This window comes from Schistocerca piceifrons, chromosome 4, assembly GCF_021461385.2.
Source record: "Schistocerca piceifrons isolate TAMUIC-IGC-003096 chromosome 4, iqSchPice1.1, whole genome shotgun sequence".
NCBI classification, from domain to species: Eukaryota; Metazoa; Arthropoda; class Insecta; order Orthoptera; family Acrididae; genus Schistocerca; species Schistocerca piceifrons.
The window spans coordinates 780413979-780431219 of record NC_060141.1 but is presented as its reverse complement, the minus strand read 5'-3'; the positions used below and the strand labels follow the sequence as shown (position 1 = coordinate 780431219).

The following is a 17241-nucleotide window of genomic DNA, read 5'->3' as shown; positions in this document are numbered from 1 at the left end:
CGTACTGAAGCGCCTAGAACCGCACGGCCACAGCGGCCGGCGATACTGATAAAGCTAATGACTACAGTTTCTACACATTGATAAGTTTGCATTATATTAGAACAAAACAAATTGGAGAGAATTTTTTTAAAACGGAACAAACATGCCACGGGTAATCGAATGGAATATGGAAAATCATCTTACGAGACTCAGACTATAGAAACTTCGTAAGACTAGCGAACTACTCAGTACTAACACTTTTTTTCTAGAGTTATGTAAGCACAGTCCGAGAGGTGTAGGAGTAGTGTCCTTACCACGATGTCAATGTGAATTTAGCCAATGGAATGTGTCAAGTAAAATATTTCACTTACCTTACTTCAAATATGAATCTCATTTATAAAGAAATATGAATTACAGTTTAAAAAACAATGGAAAGTCACAAAACCATGAAAATGACAGAGATAACCGTCAGTATATAATTCTATTTGTCTTTGTTTGGACGTTAACTTACTGGTGTTTTCAACTTCGGAAATGGATGGAAAAAAAGCACTGGATTTGATGAGGTCTTGATAGGGTAATTTCTTTTTAATTTCTGTCCAAGAAAAATAGTTCACAAGTACATTATTCAAGCAACAGGTTTCGTTTTTCAGAAAATACTTTGGCAAGTACTGTTATATAATCCAATGACAACATCCATGGATAATGCTACTGGAATGGTTTTCATTGAATTCGATGTTATAGACTCATAAATACCAACTCATCGTATAATTTAAAGGAGAATAACATTAAATTAGTTGTCAGGTATTGTATTAAAACTATTTCACAATAGAGATATATTACATCCACGAATAATTTGAAAAACACAACAGTCCAACATTCACAATGATTTGAAATTATAGTCGTCCTTGTGATGACACCAAAAAGGTACGCTGAAACACGATGAATCGGTTCACTCGAAACGAAGAGCGCGACAGTCTCCTACTTCACTCGACTCTCTAACACTCACTCACTGATTGACAGGTATATACCAACAGTGGTGTAAGTTGCCCATCAGTAAAACGCTGTTCGGTCACTGTAAGTGTTAACACGATGCAATGACGATCAAGCAACTACTCCGGTCTGCGGTCTGGTTACCGTTCATAACAAAGAGCTTGCCAAAGATACGTGTATTTACAGAGACGAGTCGCCTGAACGGCACTGTCACCTAGGCCAAATCTATCCCACAGTCAACAGGTGACCCTGTACCCTCACCACACAATAAAACGTCTCCCACTGAGTAGAACGTACAGAAAGAGGTTCGCCAGACTGCGCCAGTGGCGAGTGTCCACAGCAGTGTTGCCAAGGCGAGTCCGGCGGTGCCCCAGGCGGCGGCAGCGCCCGCGGTGGCGCGCAGCAGGTGTTCCAATGGTTGGACCACTCAGCTGCAGGCCAGCAGCAGCAGGAGGGCGCCGCCCGCCGCCAGCGTCGACGCGGCCGGACCCGAGTGGAGCCCCCGCTGGCCGCCGTGCTGCATGGCTGCCGGATGTTCACCTGCAACCAGAAACACCACCCTTTTCAGCTTCCCTCACCCGTTAACTTATCTGTCTACTGGCTAACAATCACGACCCTTTGTAGGTATTCATTTTGCCAGTTTTCTATTTGAACTGGAAACAAAAAGTTAGGTGTGTTTGTAAGCTTTTGACAATGTTGATTGGAATACTCTCTTTCAAATTCTGAAGGTGGCAGGGGTAAAATACAGGGAGCGAAAGGCAACTTACAATTTGTACAGAAAGGAGATGGCAGTTATAAGAGTTGAGGGGCATGAAAGGGAAGCAGTGGTTGGGAAGGGAGTGAGACAGCGTTGTAGCCTCTCCCCGACGTAGTTCAATCTGTGTATCGAGCAAGCAGTAAAGGAAACAAAAGAAAAGTTCGCAGTAGGTAGTAAAATCCATGGAGAAGAAATAAAAACTTTCAGGTTCGCCGATGACATTGTAATTCTGTCAGAGACAGCAGAGGACTAGGAAGAGCAGTTGGACGGAATGGATAGTGTCTTGGAAGGAGGGTATAAGATGAACATCATCAAAAGCTAAACGACGATAGTGGAATGTAGTCGAATTAACTCGGGTGATGCTGAGGAAATAGATTAGGAAATGAGACACTTAAAGTAGTAAAGGAGTGCTGCTATTTGGGGAGCAAAATAACTGATGATGGTGGAAGTAGAGAGAATATAAAATGTAGACTGGCAATGGCAAGGGAAGCGTTTTTGAAGAAGAAAAATTTAATAAAATCGAGTTAAGATTTATATGTCAGGAAGTCGTTTCTGAAAGTATTTGTATGGAGTGTCGCCGTGTATGGAAGTAAGAAAAATTTGGTAACATCGAGTATAGATTTATATGTCAGGTAGTCATGTCTGAAAGTATTTGTATGGAGTGTCGCCATGTATGGAAGTGAAACGTGGACGATAAATAGTTTAGACAAGAAGAGAATAGAAGCTTTCGAAATGTGGTGCTACAGAAAAATGCTGAAGATTAGATGGGTAGAACCCATAACTAATGAGGAGGTATTGAATAGAATTGGGGAGAAGAGGAGCTTGTCGCACAACTTGACTAGAAGAAGGGATCGGTTGGTAGGACACGTTCTGAGACATTGAGGGATCACCAATTTAGTATTGGAGGGCAGCGTGGAGGGTAAAAATCGTAGAGGGACACAAAGAGATGAATACACTAAGCAGATTCAGAAGGACGTAGGTTGCAGTAGGTACTGGGAGATGAAGAAGCTAGCACAGGATAGAGTAGCATGGCGAGCTGCATCGAACCAGTCTCAGGACTGAAGACCACAACAACAACAACAAGTGTGTTTGTAGAGTAATATTGAAAAATTTGATTTCCGTGTACCATGCGTAGAAGAACTCAGCCGTGGCGCGGCTGGCGCCAATGTTCCCGCACTTACAATGGCATCGCTGCCATCGATTACAGGGTCCCCATTTTTGCCTTCCGTGATTCAGGCCGGTGGTCGGGTGGTTAACGGAGTGAGAAAACAGACAGCGGAGTGGATATTCGCTGGGTCGGAGGTTGCTTGTTGACGTTTACCATGAGGTCTGCGGTACGACGCCTGTACAGGGCCAGCGAGAGCTCCCGGCAGTGACTTGATGGGACCTCGGGTTTGGTGTCGCGGTGGTGCACTGTTGAGTTTTTGGGCTTTTCTGCTGCGAGGGCATGTATAGGTTCTTGTTAGAGGCCGCGGAAACTGAGATGTGTCTATAGCGTGTCGGAGGAAATGTGTGATGCTCGCCGCTGTTTCATGTGAAAACGCTTCGTCTGCCTTGTATCTGTGCAGGATATTATGTGAACTAAATAGCTGATACCACGGCGACGTCATGCTGTCACGCGTTGTTGGATATATTTCGGAATTACTGAATGGTGAAGATATCCCACGTGTAAAGCAAATGAAGCCATTTGTGCCATACTAAGGTACTGTTTTATTCTGCTTAAATCTGTCTCAGTTATATGTGCATTTATATGCCCTTCTTTAGTTGCAGAAGTTATAGAAGTGTATAAACAGAGAGCTGTGTGGGAACGGATGTAAAGTTGAAACCCTTCCAATAAGTGAATACACTCGAATTCTGTATTACTAAAGATGCCTTTCCATACTAGCACCTACCTTGGCTAATAGGTGTTATTCGGAGCTTTTCATGGTACTGTAAGTAATTCTTACACACAAAATTGTTTATTCCGGTTATACTAAATTGGAAATGTAAGGTCGGTTGTGTGCCGCTGTAAATTACTATTGTCTCCTCTGTGTGGCAGCCTAGCACTGTCAGTGGCTTCAGTCATTATTCCTGTCATATTTCGAGTTTTGTATTCGCATGTTTGCTTAAGCTGACACTGTTTAGTTGAGTTGTAAGACCTATAAACAGGCAAGTCAAACTGAGTATTCTATGAGCTCAAGACGATATTCTATTACGTGGTACCTTAGTTTGCTATAGGTTAGAAATATTTCACGTGTTATTAATATTCTGCTGTTTGCTTTGTCTAAAGAGGAGCTAGTTCTGTGAAGTAGTCGTTTATATTTTATTAGTGTGTTACGAGTTGCGTCTTTTTATGTTAATTGTTTTTACGAAGCTACAAATGACTCGGTGTATGTTGCTGGTAGCTGAAACTGACGTGTTCACAGGGGTCGCGTCCTGACGGGATTGATAGTGGCCATTTTTACTACGGCACATCCGTCTGTCCTTCTTCAGTACATTTGTCTCGCTTCTATCGTTACTAAGTTTGGCGAGTGGAATTAGGGTTTACGGTAATCACCTTATATGTTGAAGTTAAGTATCTCCCTTGCCAGGGCGCGAACCTTCGTGGATGTAGTCGTATTCTGATCTGTAAAGATTGATAGTGATATCCATTTATTCTCGTCTCATGTATGATTATTTACCTTGTTATATTTAACGTCAGTAAAATGTAAGCGTTAGCGAGATCCGAATTGGGACGTTGTATTCTCCTCTTGTGGAAACAAATTTAGGTGATTTTATTTCTTTTTTAAGTAGATTTTAGATTCGTACATTTTGCCTCCATGGTTGGTGTTTTTATCTCTTCCACATTAATTAAAATTACAATGAAGGTAAATTGGGCAACGGAGGATTTCGTGTATTTATTAGTTGCTAAGTGCGTCCTAAGTTAAGTGCAGGAATCCCTACCAAGTATGAAACTTGAATTTGGTTGCAATAACTACACGTTTGTTGTTTGAAACTGATAAACAATTATTTATTCAAAATAAACTCCACTGCTATTTATACAGTCCTCCCACCTCTCCGGCAGGCTGTGAATGCCACGCTGAAAAAACAGTTCTTCTATTGGAGCAAACCATTAGGCGAGCCGTTTTCGTACATTTTGAAACGAATTTAAGTGTTGTTTAGTGAGAGGGTATCCCAGAAAGGCAAGTAGATGATAATCGGACGGAGACAGGTCTGGAGAACAAGCCGCATGCCGCAGTATATCCCAACTCAGCGGCTCGATCGTTTCCCTGACCCGTTTTGCAGTGTGATAGGGCGCTATCATGGAGCAATACGACTCAATATTGACTTTTTCCATATTCCAGTCGTTTTTCACGTAATGCTCCATTTAAATCGATGATTTGCTGTTGCTGTCTATCTGTGCTAACGGTTTCAACAGGTTTTAGCTCCCCATAATTGATGACACCCTTCTACTACGTTCCCTCTAGAGGTCTTAGAAATTCGTAACCGGAATTTCCGAACAATCTGTGGAATTATGAAGCATTGTCTTCTTTGCAAAGCGATTTGGTGTTGTTGTGGATGTCGATCGTTTGCCTGGATTCACCCATGGTTTATGACGCTTAGGATTCTTAAAATATATCCATTTTTCATCACCTGTCAGTAGAAGATGGCTCTGAGCACTATGGGACTTAACTGCTGAGGTCATCAGTCCCCTAGAACTTAGAACAACTTAAACCTAACTAACCTAAGGACATCACACACATCCATGCTCGAGGCAGGATTCGAACCTGCGACCGTAGCGGTCGCGCGGCTCCAGACTGTAGCGCCTAGAACCACTCGTCCACTCCAACCGGCTCACCTGTCAGTATTCGTTGGAGAAACGATTTTCTATTGTATCCGACGAGCAGCACTTCTAATGTGGTATTTCGATTTGCTTGCTGTCTTCCATTCACTTCATGCGTAATTCATTTTCCCACTTTCTGCACCTCTCCCATAGCTTTCAGCCGATAAGGAACGGCTTTCTGCGACCCATTCCATTATTCCGCGAGTTCCTGTCGAGTTCCGCGAGTTCCTTCATCCAATAAGGCCCGTCGTTTCTCATGTCAAATCACCACTTTTGAATTTTTTGAACAATTCGAAACATGATGTTTTCCCAAGAGCACATTCGCCGAAGGCTTCGATAAACATACGATGCGATTTTGCAGCAGTTTTCTTCAAATGGTAAAGGCAAACCAATGCTGTCCGCAAATCGTAGTTCGTACGCACGATAGTCGAGTTATTTACGGGTTTGAAACGGATACCGATGTATGGAACCTGAGTTACTGTGTGCTGACATTCATGGTCAGCCGTTACAGGAAGCTGATGGCGCTACATACGCGTTCTCACGGACCCTACACTGACGGCTAGCACCATCTGTAGGGAAATTCCAATTTTATACTTCCACACCTATGAAAGAATGAAACAGTGGTATAAACGTGATGGACTGTTTCTGTACACTGAACGCAGATGCTTCATGTGTCTACATTGCGAATGTGTAAACATCTGTATTGCAACGCCTCTTCATTGGTCCACAGATTGTTCGGAAATTCCTGTAACGAACTTCTAAGACCTGTAGATGGGACGTAGTAGACAATAGTATGAATTGGAGCCCGTGTCTTGAAAACTACCGCCTCCCTGCGTCCTGTAGCCGTTTGAAAAAAAGTTTTGTACGTATGTGTGGTAAAGAGCAGTTCGAGTGGAAGGAGGAGTGTTGCTTGCGTCGGATTGGCTGATGTTATTTGACGTCTGTCCTACAGCTCTCACCTGGTTCGAGCTTCGTTCAAGTGTCAGTGAGGGTTAGAGTAATGTCTGAAGAATATAACGACATGATCCTTCTGTATGGCGAATCTCAAGGTAATGAAAGAGCTGCCCGTCACCTTCATCAAGATCGTTATCCACAACGTCCGACTCCATCGCATACCCTTTTCGCCATAATCACACAACGGCTTCGAGAAAGGATAACTTCACCGTCAGTAGGCGCGACTCTTATGCTCCAACGAGACGCGGCGCACCCGAAACGGAAGAGGCCGTACTGTAAACAACAGTGTTTGTGAAAACTGATCAAGTTTCTTTGCTTGTTTCTTTGGTTATTAATGAGTGAAATTCTGGAAAATGTGATATACTGGGTCATACCTAATAAACTACTTTTAAAAGTGGTCGCACGATCAACATGTTTTCAAATGGTTGTAAGTATGGATAAAGTATGTTTTCTGACATGAGCTCCAATTCAAAGTATTATCTACTAAATCCCGTCTACAAGTCCTAGAAGTTCGTAAAGGGAATTTAACACGTCATATTGTTTTCGCTTAAAGCTGTTTGCGCTTTGCAGCTGAAAGCTCTCAAAAGCTGTGCCACATTTCTGTGACTTGCTTAAGTTGACTTGACTCTAGGAGTGTCTTAGTACTGGCTTTTAATGGAGAGAAGCAAGATTAATAACATAAAATAGAAATCATAGGTTTTGGGGTCGTGTCCATTCAGATGCAGCTGTAGGTTGTGTACGACCAAACTGCAACGCATCTTCGGCAACGAATTTCATCTGAGCGACAAATCAGTTGTGTTAATTCTAATGGAATAACATCGGAAACTTGCTCAGTTTGCTTTCTTGGTGCATCCAGTGTTCGTGGTGTGATACGTTCTCTTCCTCGTATCTATCTCGAAGGTACTGTGTAGTTTAGAAGTTGGAAGTGAAGTGGTGCGCCATCCTGTTGGCAGTAATAAAGTTTACTGTCAAAAATGTCTGTAAGACTTTCTAGACGACATACCAAACCATACCACAGATCATCAGCCCAGTACACACAATTGCGTCGATTAAATGATCCGAACAAAGAGTTAAAACTTGGAAACACTAATCTTATACATATGCGTTGTTACCACTCACAAAGTGCCATTTGCCTATCGGGATCCACTCTAGTTTAAAGCACGGAAAAGTGTCGAAACGTAAGGCTTTCCTCCCTGAGTTCTCAAAATCTTGAGACCTCTCTCTTAGCTGATCAGTTTGGCCAAAGCGCTGCTTTACGTACAGGCAGTGGAGAAAAAAAGCAAACATCAAAAACACAACACATAACCATGTCTATTAAGATCTATGTAACCAACTGGCATTCGATTCAGCTCCCAGTCGTCCTGGAATGATGGTAAAGGTGATGGAGATGGATAGCGATCAGCCACCTTTTTCTCCAAAGTAGACCATAATGGCTCAATAACATTGAGATCTGCTGCCTCTTGTGGCCAGGGAGATGCGACAGTTCATCCTCGTGCTCATAAAAGCAGTACTGGACGATGCGAGCTGTGTGAATAGCGGGCCTGTCGTCTCGGAACACAGCTGCATCGTTGGGAAACAAACATCGTACCATGGGATGGGCCTCATCAGCCAATATGGTCACGTAATCCTTGGTAGTAACGCCAACTTACAGAGTAACTATGGGCCACACGGAATACCACGATGTGTCTGCCCATATCATCAACGAAACACCTCCGTGTTTCACTCTTGGGACATAACTTCGGCTGTAAGTAGAAAACCGACTGATCTGATCAAATGACGTTCCTCCATTGCTACATATTCCAGGTTTTGAGGCTTCCGTACCACGTTTTCCTCACAAGGGCATTTGCATCACTTACGAGTGATTCTGGATCTCTACCTCGCCCTGCAAATCCCCGCCTCTGGAGCATACTACGCTTTGTTTTGGTGATGTGATGGTTCGCGTGACCGACATTCAATTATGCAGTGTCTTTTGCAGCTGTCGTCCTCTTATTTTTGGTCATAATCGTCTTTCAAGGCCGTCTGTCTCCGTCACTCAACACACATCTTTGTCCACGTTGTGAAGTTCTGGATGATGTTTCTTTGCTTTCCCTTATACGGTATAAATGTTCGATCGGTGCCTCTTGGGGCACCAAATACTTCGCCTACTTTGATTGTGGAAGCACCAATCATACGAATTTCGACAATTAGCTCACGTTTGAATTCACTTAGCTCCAGAATAATGCACTCACAATTACACTAATAACACACAGAATTGTTCTGACCACGCCGGACACTTGGTGTCTATTGAAGACGTTGCGCAGGCACCGTTCGTGATAAACACAACAACGCAACCTGCAGGCTTTGCTATGATCTGCAGTTGTGTTAAAGAATGCATTACTCGTGATGTTTCCATGTTTTTGTCCGAACTCTGTACCTTTTTGTGGACTGAGTATAAGTCCACATCACTGCTACTGCACTTACCGCTGACCATACGACGTCTCTTTCTCCGCCTATGTATATTCTTCACATAGCGAATCCTTCCATCGACTTCAAACTTGTCCCTGATTCTTCTAATTGTTACTCTCGGTGCCTGTGTGTTTGCAAATTCAACTGTTTCACATCGTTCAAGCTCACTCAAAATCTCTGTTTACCCGCGCGGTGTAGCCGCGTGGTCCAGGGCGCCTTGTCACGGTTCGCGCGGCTCCTCCCGTCGGAGGTTCGAGCCCTCTATCGGGCCTGGGTGCGTCTGTTTTCCTTAGCGTAAGTTACTTTAAGTTGTATTAAGTAGGCCGCGCGGGATTAGCCGAGCGGTCTGGGGCGCTGCAGTCATGGACTGTGCGGCCGGTCCCGGCAAAGGTTCGAGTCCTCCCTCGGGCATGGGTGTGTGTGTTTGACCTTAGGATAATTTAGGTTAAGTAGTGCATAAGCTTAGGAACTGATGACCTCAGCAGTTAAGTCCCATAAGATTTCTCACAAATTTGATTTTTTTTGTATTAAGTAGTGTGTAAGCCTAGGGGAGGATTACCTCAGCAGTTTGGACCAACAGGAACTTACCACAAATTTCAATCTCTGTTTCCCTGTAACACTTCAGCACACACCTCCGTTTCTCGAACGGTAACGCTATGTTTATTTCCAATCTCGCAACATACGGAAGCGTTACTATACTTCCCATGTCTTCTAAATTGTTACTGCGAAAAAACTATTTCTACCCTATTTAATTAAAGAGGCATTTAGTTTTAGAGAGATTATACATTGTTGTAGGATACTCGTGTTATGACAACAACGGCAACAACAATTTGGGAATGAACACATGAAATTTAAAAAAGTCACGCATATTAACTTTTTTCATGAGTAATGACTTTGAACAAAAATGTGCGTTAACACAGAATTCAGTGTAGAGAAGAAGAACTGGTTAGACAAAATGTGAGAAATAACTGCGTAGTATTGGCAAATGAGATGGACGGCAGAAAACTAAAGATAATAGGTGAGAAAAATATGGATAGTTTACATTGTGAAAGAGGGAAAGCTGCTGTGATATGCCGAGAGGTGTGATATGCAGATATTACAGAAAAAGATTTAATCAGTGCAGAGTAGTTTCTTTCACAATCATAGGACTTGGAGAAGGAGCAGGAGAAATATTTACTGTTATGTAATAGTGCAGCAAAGCTGTTGGACGCATTTGACGTAGTACTGTACTTTTGGAGTGATGAGAGGCATTTAATATGTGAGGAGCGGCAACGACGTTCGAGTTATTAAGAAACCGTCAGAGTAAAGAGAGCTTGTGAAAATGACGTCGTCCAGATGGTCGCATTCAGCCTAACTCAGCACAGAATATTACACTGAATGTTGCACACACCTCTTGCACAGGCATTTATAGGTAACTGGAATCTTCTGGAGTTTTTACAGCATGTTCCGTCTCGAACCAAATCACATTAGTAAAGTTATCTGAACTAGTGGTGTCTCTTTTTTTGAGACGTGCCCTGAAGAACAGACACCATACGTCGATATAATTTTATTAGCCTAGCTGGACAATGGATCCACCTTCTTCAGTGCAGACACACAAATAGGTCCGACCACCTGCGGGAATCTCAGAGAACGAATGTGAAAGAAATGGGCAGGGACTGCGGATATATGGCACTCGATGGGAATGTGGCTGAGACGTGTGTCGTGCCGAGATGGTCTCCGCAGTTCCAATAACGCTGTGTCTCGGATGGCAGAGTGGTTCAAGTCATCTGCCTGTTAAGCAGAAGATCCTGGGTGCGAATACCGGTCCGGTACACATATTCACTCGTCGCCGCTGATTCTGCGTGATGTCCCGATGCAACTGATAGCAGCAATCCCTTTCCTTTCCTTTCTTCGCTTCGCCACCTTCTGTTTGCATATAACTTAAGTAAAGATTTTACAGGACAGAAGACTGGACTAAACTTCTTTTAAAATTTGTGGTGGAATTATTATCCGACATATCTTAATGGCATATGGGCACGAGAGAGATTCTCGTGTGACTGAGGATGACCTATGGCTTTTTAGGTTTCACTTAAAGAATCAGCTTTGGTCTGTTCGTGATACTGAACCATGGCCGTCATTCATTCCTTATACGGAGGCATCAATGTTCTTATGGTTAGTGCTTATATGCAACTACATAGCGTTTTAATATAAGTTGATTTATGTGTTGTCAGAGCCAGTGTTTTACAAAAATTTTTAGAAACGAATAAATTGGAGCAACATACCTCTTGTAATCTAGTGGTTTCGGTATATCTCTGCATCTATGGAGCGTACAGGGTGCAAAGAGTTTCAGCCTCTAATACGGTAACTGATATTTGATTACTGATATTTGATTATACGAAGTGCAATTAGTCCATTTTCGCAGTACTGGCAGATGGCTTCGCAATCAAGGAGAATAGCTCTTCTTTTCGTCTTTAGAAACAAGTATAATAAAGTCTACCATTGACTGATTCAACGAGAGCAATACCACGTAACAAACGGCATCAGGACCTATTACCTGAAGCCTTTAGCAAGGGCACTTTTGAATAATAACTAAAACCTTAGAATTGGAAATTAGAACTGAGAATTAACCACAGAGTTTATACGAAACGTGTGACGTCAATGGTCTATCCTTATTTCACACAACCTGAATCTACAACGTTTACAAAGTGAATATATGAGCTCAGATTCCTTTAATAATGTGTATGATCACCACCAATAACGTCCTATCAGTACATCCATTATGCTGATGTCAAACACGATGGCTCAACAACGATTGGAAGATAAAAATATAGTTGTTACAGAAGCTCTCAGAAGCTGCAGTGCATGCTGTTGTTGAAAAAGCAAATTTTGCGGAAGAGCATATATTCATCAACTTCAGGCGACGATCAGTGTTGTCACTACAAGACTAAATTAGATGTTGCACCAACAATAATTTGTGCATATGCCGCCTACGTGACGTGTGGCTGAGTAATGTGTAGCTAAAACAGTTTCAAACTTCTTGGATCCACGCTCCCTTGACTTGAACATTAACACCCGCGGCTCTTTACGACCTCAACATTCGACTCCAAGTGTAGGGTAAACAAAGTTTCGAAGAAAATGAATTACAGTGGTTTTTTTAAATTAAATACTGATATAACATATTTTAATAAAACTGTAGTGTTGTTACATCTGATTCTTACAACTAGCCGGCCGCGGTGGTGGTGGTGGTGGTTAGTGTTTAACGTCCCGTCGACAACGAGGTCATTAGAGACGGAGCGCAAGCTCGGGTTAGGGAAGGATTGGGAAGGAAATCGGCCGTGCCCTTTCAAAGGAACCATCCCGGCATTTGCCTGAAACGATTTAGGGAAATCACGGAAAACATAAATCAGAATGGCCGGAGACGGGATTGAACCGTCGTCCTCCCGGCCGCGGTGGTCTAGCGGTTCTAGGCGCTCAGTCCGGAACCGCGCGACTGCTACGGTCGCAGGTTCGAATCCTGCCTCGGGCGTGGATGTGTGTCATGTCCTTAGGTTAGTTAGGTTTAAGTAGTTCTAAGTTCTAGGGGACTGATGACCAGAGATGTTAAGTCCCATAGTGCTCAGAGCCATTTGAACCATTTTTTTTCCTTACAACTAAATCAACTGGAAGTTTGAGCTTCTTTCTTCTTCGTCATCAGTTCTTCAAATCTCGGAAACAGTTAGGAAATTGCCACTAGCGTGTTTTTCTCTACATTCATTCACGATTTGTACTTTGTGCTTATGAACGACAATGCTCAAAACCTACCTCACATATGTAGGATGTTGCAAAAGGTATCAAAACGCCTAGCAGTCTGTTACTTATTTGCGAATACTCGTGCTTCTCCAGGATCCAAACTTCAGGCACTGATGAAGAAACTAACTTCAATATCAGTGTGCAGTCCGAAGAAATATCAATACATTTCTCTGGTTCTTCAGCGGTAAGTGACGTTCTATATTCAACTATCTTTGATCTAGTTGTGCTGATCTAGTTATTCAGGGAAGTAATTCAGAAAGTAATAACCAAATTCATTTAAATAATACTCAAACACGGACTTCAGTTCTTCATACAGCTGACAGTCATTCTCTTTTAAAACCGCAGGAAAAAGGTAATGTTTCTCTCTCTCATTGAACTTGTTCTTTCTCAATTGTAATTTATTTATGAAAGCTGAAATTTTCTCTTCAGCTATGGTGTGAGGTTTCTTACACTTTGCTACTCGGTGAGCAGCTTTGTAAGGAAAATGAAGAACCTTTCTAGCAGTCATAACTTGTTTAATTAAATCTTTCTTCTCTCAATTATCTAAAATTGTGGGAAAAGTATTCTGCCGTTTGTTTACCAAAATATCGTGATATGATACCAAATGGCGTTTCATTGTGATAGGAAACATCCTTTCCGTAGTTGGGACTTCGAAACAATCGACACACGGTGGTCGTTCTTCATTTGCAACAGGAGTACGCGTAAAACCAAAATCCTAGTAAATGTTGTCGGATGCCTTGCAATTTCGTCCACTGAAGTCTTCAGTGCTCCGTGATATATGTAAAATATCATGTTTTTGCTTATTCTTAAAAATTTGTCCATGCTGATATGGAAAAACAATTGACAAAATTTGTCCATGCTGACATGGGAACACATATGACAGAACACAGACAGTAAAAAACGATCTATATTCGACAAAACTCACCTTCGAACTTATTGTTACAGAAAAAAACAAATGAGTCATTTAGTATGATCCAGATATCATCTCCCATGCTGACCCAGTAACAACACGTATTTGACGACCCACTAGATAGCATAACTTTACACATTTTGTTCCTTTACTCAGAAAGAAAATAATTTTTTTCGTATAACCACAGCGATGGCCCTACTACAAGGCCGCGGCGCGTCGTTTTAAAGCTCGTGAGCATAAATGTTACAAATTTTTGTAACAGATGACCTCGAAAACAAGTGTTTTGCAAGTATGTTATCATCATAAGGTTAATGGAAAGAAACCTTAGACTATTATTCAGTTTTATACGCTGCTATCGTCAGACTTTCGCTGGAATTAAGCAGTAACCGAAAACACAGCTAGTCGCAATAACGCGAACCTAATCAATCGCATAATATCTCTAGGCCATCTCCGCTTGTCATTCTAGACAAATATTATTTTCGCTAATCCAGTAGAATACCAACAAACAGGCGTCAATCATGTTTACTATACAGTGTACATACAATCTGGACATGAGACTTCCGCCTTCAGTGGGATTCCCCATGATGTGGTTACGTTTGTCTTTGTCTTTCAAAAGCGATGTGATCGAATAGAAAGATAACTTTAAAACTTCGGCAGGTTCACCGGTAAGCGTTAAAACTATCGTATCAGGCGACGAAAATGTCATGGAAGATAGCCAGTACCATCAGATTAAAAGTGATGATGAATGCCGGTGAAAAACGTTGCCACAAAGAGGAACCCAGACCACTTGCTTCCCATTTGCATATTCTGCTGTAGCTTATCTTGAAACCAATGTTTCATATTCATGAGGCTTTCTATAATGTAGAAGCTCTAATGTGACACTAAACGTGACAACGGGCTTAGTAATTTTTTTTCGTAATTATTCGATAACTGCCTATCCGATTCCGTCAATTTTTTCTGCCCTTTACATGCAACCTAGATCGAACTTCCTCAATGTTCTCTACAACATATTCCGTATGTCTCTTTGATATTTTTCTTAGCTGTGATATCTATCGGTATGAAGTTTACTGCTTCTTGAACCGTCAGTAGACTTACAATATTATTTCCTCAACTAAAATCGTTTTTCATTTGCTACTGTACATTTCTTTTAATCTTTCAAAACCGATATTGCATTATAGATACCTGATTTGGGTTTCTTTTTGAATTTTGAATACTTCATATCGGCATGAAATGGTAACTGGAAGAGCTAATTAGATGTCACTGCGTTGCTTGAATCACTTCAGTTGTGCCTAAAATAAAAGTTGCTACAAAGAAGACCAACATTAGTAAAAAGATAATACCCCTCCCCTGATGCGACATGGAACAGCAATGGAAATGAAGACAACTGGTTTGTAGTACAAGTCCCCAGCGCACAAATAGCTCTGTTCGCTACTACAGTAACTTACTGATACACGGTTTTAAATGCTGTTATATTATGTGATGCTTGTCTTGTTGCCTGAGGTATGTCTTTAGCAGGACAGTAATAAACATTTCTCCATAAATCCTTCGAAAATGCAGCCATTAAATCGTCTTCTAACAACATTCGGCATTTGATACTTGCCGAGTCCCACATCACCTAGCCGAAAACGTGAGTGAATATCGTCTGTTTTCTTGTTGCCTTTACGAACAATTTTAGTGTAAGCAGATAACAGACCGCCACTCGCTCTGGAATGAAAATAAGATCCATCTTGCTATTATAATGATAGATAGTCCCTACTCTATGGCGTTGCCCGAAAAGGAGAGAGGCTGCAGTCAATGTCCACTTTACGATAAGGCTTAAGGTCACCGGATTACATGTCAGAATAGTTCCGAAAATAAGTTTCGTCATTTCGATTTTGAAAGGGACTATGGTTCCCTAGGTGACACAAACAAACGCCATATGAATCTATAGACGTTTCTTGTTGAACGAAGGAAGTAACGTCTGTGGTTGAGGAATGACGCATGCACAGAGAGCAGAAGCGCGAGATCGTGGTTACTCGAAAACACATCAGGATGGGTAGGCGTACACGTATTGATGACGTGGTTGCCAACCGAAGTGCGTATCGTTATCCGGTATGAATGAATACTGCGGACAAGTGAGTTCATCGTCCATGAATGTCTACAGATCGTGTGTGATGAAGAGGTCATGTCTCGTTAAATGGTTAGTCGCTGGTGTTGCGCGTTCAGAGAAGGCAGGTAGAGAATGGAAGATGAAGGTCTAAGTAGGCGTCGCTCCCTATTCACGAATGAAAACAACATTGGTAGAGTATAGGACATGAAGCAGGCTGTACGACAGTTCTTGGCATCATACGGTACCGTGTTTTATCAGGGTGGTTTCTTACAATTAAATGCAACCTGCGACAAATGTCTCAGTGTCAGTGGAGGCTATGTCAAAAAATTGTTGGAGGTGTATTGTTCATGATGTCATGGTGTATTTGTTTTTGATAACAAAGTTTCCGTGTGGTAAACTATGACGATCTTACCTTCAGGACGCGCCTTGTATTAAATATTCCTTTAAAAGAGCGCAATGGCATGCTCTTGTGCGCTACAGATTGTGTTAAACTGGAACCGGGCAGTCATGTGTCACTCAAACACTGGCGCAATTCATGGCAGTGACGTTTATATGTGTGTGTGTGTGTGTGTGTGTGTGTGTGTGTGTGTGTGTGTGTGTATGTGTGAATGTGTATGCGTGCGTGTGCGTGTGTGTGAGGATTGTAAATTGCAAATTTTTGATAATGTCTTATGGGATCAAATAGATGAGGTCATCGATCCCTAAGCTTACACACTACTTAATCTAACTTAAACTAACTTACGCTAGGGCAACACACACACACACACCCATGCCCGATGGACGACTCGAACCTTCGACGGGTGGAGCCGCGCGGACCGTGACAAGGAGCCTCAGAATGAGGACTGCGTACTCCACTAACTTGCCCATGTCAAGTGTTATAAAATGGAAGTGAAAAGTGGTGCTTCGGTGTCTGTTGAACTCGCTTGACGTTTCCAAGAGGGAGGAATTTTCCAGCGTCCACCGATCGCGCCCTTTTTGTGTACGGATGGTCGCGCGATCTCGTTATATCCGTTACATATTTATATTTCAGAATAACATCAACAGCTGCTGCGGCCGGTTAATTGTTTGTGGAACTTTCGGTCAAGCCCAGCCCTACATTATGAATTATTAACGACTGCCTGACATGGTAACACATGTTGCGTGATAGCAGCGCATCAGCAAAACAACCGGATAATGTATGTTTGCATTTATGAAAATTCCACTTTCACTCCGCTTCACGCGGGTAATATACTTAGTTGAATTTACGCAGTTTACAGTGGACAAAGTAACACGTCATGAAAGCGATGCTGCAGTATAATTTTCATTAACTCGATCTGTAGTCTCCCCTTACTTCTATCAATATACTCTGCAAACGACTGTAGAAAGCATGCCGAAAATACCTCACATCAGTATCAGCGAGTTACAGTCATCTTCTGCAGCATCATTCAATGACAAAGACTGAATGTCAATTAACCTTTGTAGGTCTATGGATAAATGCTGAACTTGAACAAGTGTCATAGAACGTCCGCCCGAACAAATGCAGCGGTCAGTTACGGGGAAATAGAGGC

General features: G+C 42.2%; 1 protein-coding gene across 1 annotated transcript in view; it reads right to left on the bottom strand.

The window, feature by feature from the left end:
* Nucleotides 1-543: 543 nt before the first annotated feature.
* LOC124796166 (zwei Ig domain protein zig-8-like) overlaps nt 544-17241 on the bottom strand; it is a 207568-nt gene continuing 190870 nt past the window's right edge. Inside the window, exon 6 of the mRNA XM_047260257.1 lies at nt 544-1509. Coding sequence (XP_047116213.1) covers nt 1397-1509 — 113 coding nt within the window. The 3' untranslated portion in view covers nt 544-1396. The remainder of the gene's footprint in view (nt 1510-17241) is intronic.